This window comes from Geospiza fortis, unplaced genomic scaffold (genome assembly GCF_000277835.1).
Source record: "Geospiza fortis unplaced genomic scaffold, GeoFor_1.0 scaffold237, whole genome shotgun sequence".
Classification (NCBI taxonomy): domain Eukaryota; kingdom Metazoa; phylum Chordata; class Aves; order Passeriformes; family Thraupidae; genus Geospiza; species Geospiza fortis.
Window position 1 is genome coordinate 434,492 of NW_005054319.1, and position 2,109 is coordinate 436,600.

The 2,109-nt window shown below is 54.0% G+C and overlaps 1 protein-coding gene across 1 annotated transcript in view; it reads left to right on the forward strand.

The window, feature by feature from the left end:
• Nucleotides 1–157: 157 nt before the first annotated feature.
• The window catches only part of ACTB (actin beta), a 3,377-nt gene continuing 1,425 nt past the window's right edge, over nt 158–2,109 (forward strand). Inside the window, exons 1-3 of the mRNA XM_005420341.3 lie at nt 158–423; nt 708–947; nt 1,479–1,917. Coding sequence (XP_005420398.1) covers nt 301–423; nt 708–947; nt 1,479–1,917 — 802 coding nt within the window. The 5' untranslated portion in view covers nt 158–300. The remainder of the gene's footprint in view (nt 424–707; nt 948–1,478; nt 1,918–2,109) is intronic.

Sequence of the window (2,109 nt, forward strand, 5' to 3'; positions counted from 1 at the left end):
GGGCGAGGCGCGGCGCGCTCCATCCATTGCCTTTTATGGTAATAATGCGAGAGGGCGCAGGGACTTCCTTTGTCCCAAATCCGCGCAGTGCCGAAATCTGGGAGGCGTCGCCCCCTCTAGCGGGCGCCGGGCGAAGCGGAGCGGCGCCGGCAGGAAGGAAATGGGTGGGGAAGGCCTTGGCGGCATCGCCTGCGCTTCCCGCCATCGCCTTCCCTTCCCGTCTGCCCGCCGCGGGACGGGGCTCGCCGTGTGAGGGGGGATGCTCACGTCTCCTCCTCTCCTCTCCTCCCGCAGCCAGCCATGGACGACGATATTGCCGCGCTCGTTGTTGACAATGGTTCCGGTATGTGCAAGGCCGGTTTCGCTGGGGACGATGCCCCCCGTGCTGTCTTCCCATCCATCGTGGGTCGCCCCAGACATCAGGTAGGTGGCTGGTTGTGCTTGTTGTCAAACAAAAGAGAGGAGTTTAGGTGGCAAGAAGCCCTTTTATTTGGCCCTTTTATTAGCTTGAAAGGCCTGTGCACTGCAGCACAGCTGGTGGGGAACCCAGCCTCCTGCAGAGCCTTTGTGCAGTGTGTGTCAGAGCAGCTGACTGGATGCCTTTCCTGATAGGTGACAGCAGAGGGACAATAATTGGAGACTAAGCTTTGGGTAAAGGGAGTTGTCCACTCTCGAGCTGTACTTACCACATGGTCTTTGTTCTGCAGGGTGTGATGGTTGGTATGGGTCAGAAAGACAGCTACGTTGGTGATGAAGCCCAGAGCAAAAGAGGTATCCTGACCCTGAAGTACCCCATTGAACATGGTATTGTCACCAACTGGGATGACATGGAGAAGATCTGGCATCACACTTTCTACAACGAGCTGAGAGTAGCCCCTGAAGAGCACCCTGTGCTGCTTACAGAGGCTCCCCTGAACCCCAAAGCCAACAGAGAGAAGATGACACAGGTGTGTAGAACTCTGCAGCTTGGAGCTACAGCAGATAATTGCTGCAGGCCAGCTCTCCTCTTCCATGTTGTTCTCTCTCTTCCTTCACCACTATTCTCCCTTTTTGCCATCTTTACAGGGTTTTCCTTTCCTGACCTGAGTCTCCTCTTTGCTGGACCTTGACAGGTTTTGTTTGCTCTTCTAAGCTGGCTTTCTCTGAGACTGATCTAGCAACTTGTCTAACTGCTGTTTCTGACTAGGCACACTAATCCATTTACAGCTCCTGAGTGACTGTACTGTAGATTACTTGGCATTTGTTTGTTCCTTGCTGTGATATATGGATGGGTCTGTAGCAGTGGTGTCCCTGCTCAGGCTCTGACCTGGCAGGTGTGGGCGGAGACCAGGTGAGATAAGCATGGACTTCTAAGCGGAAGTGTAGAGATGCCTCTTATCTAGGGGCAAAAGTAAGACCATTTGCATGGACTTGGTATGGGTGTGTAGGAACAACCCTGTGTTTTGCTGTTGACTCAACCCCTCCTTTTCTCTCCCTAGATCATGTTTGAGACCTTCAACACCCCAGCCATGTATGTAGCCATCCAGGCTGTGCTGTCCCTGTATGCCTCTGGTCGTACCACTGGTATCGTGATGGACTCTGGTGATGGTGTTACCCACACTGTGCCCATCTACGAAGGCTATGCCCTCCCCCATGCCATCCTCCGTCTGGATCTGGCTGGCCGTGACCTGACGGACTACCTCATGAAGATCCTGACAGAGAGAGGCTACAGCTTCACCACCACGGCCGAGAGGGAAATCGTGCGTGACATCAAGGAGAAGCTGTGCTATGTCGCCCTGGATTTTGAGCAGGAGATGGCCACAGCTGCCTCTAGCTCTTCCCTGGAGAAGAGCTATGAACTCCCTGATGGCCAGGTCATCACCATTGGCAATGAGAGGTTCAGGTGCCCTGAGGCCCTGTTCCAGCCATCTTTCCTGGGTAAGTCAAGCTTTTCTAGGATGCTCTCTTGCCCCTTAATGTTCCTTCTGTGAAGGGTGACCTGGAGGCCATGGCAGTGATGTACCATGTTTTATTTCGGATCTGTAGCAAGGCTTGTGCTGCCCAGCAGTCAGCCTCACTTCCTACACAGCTTAAAGCTGTTTGAGGGACTTGGGTCAGTAGAGCCAGAGG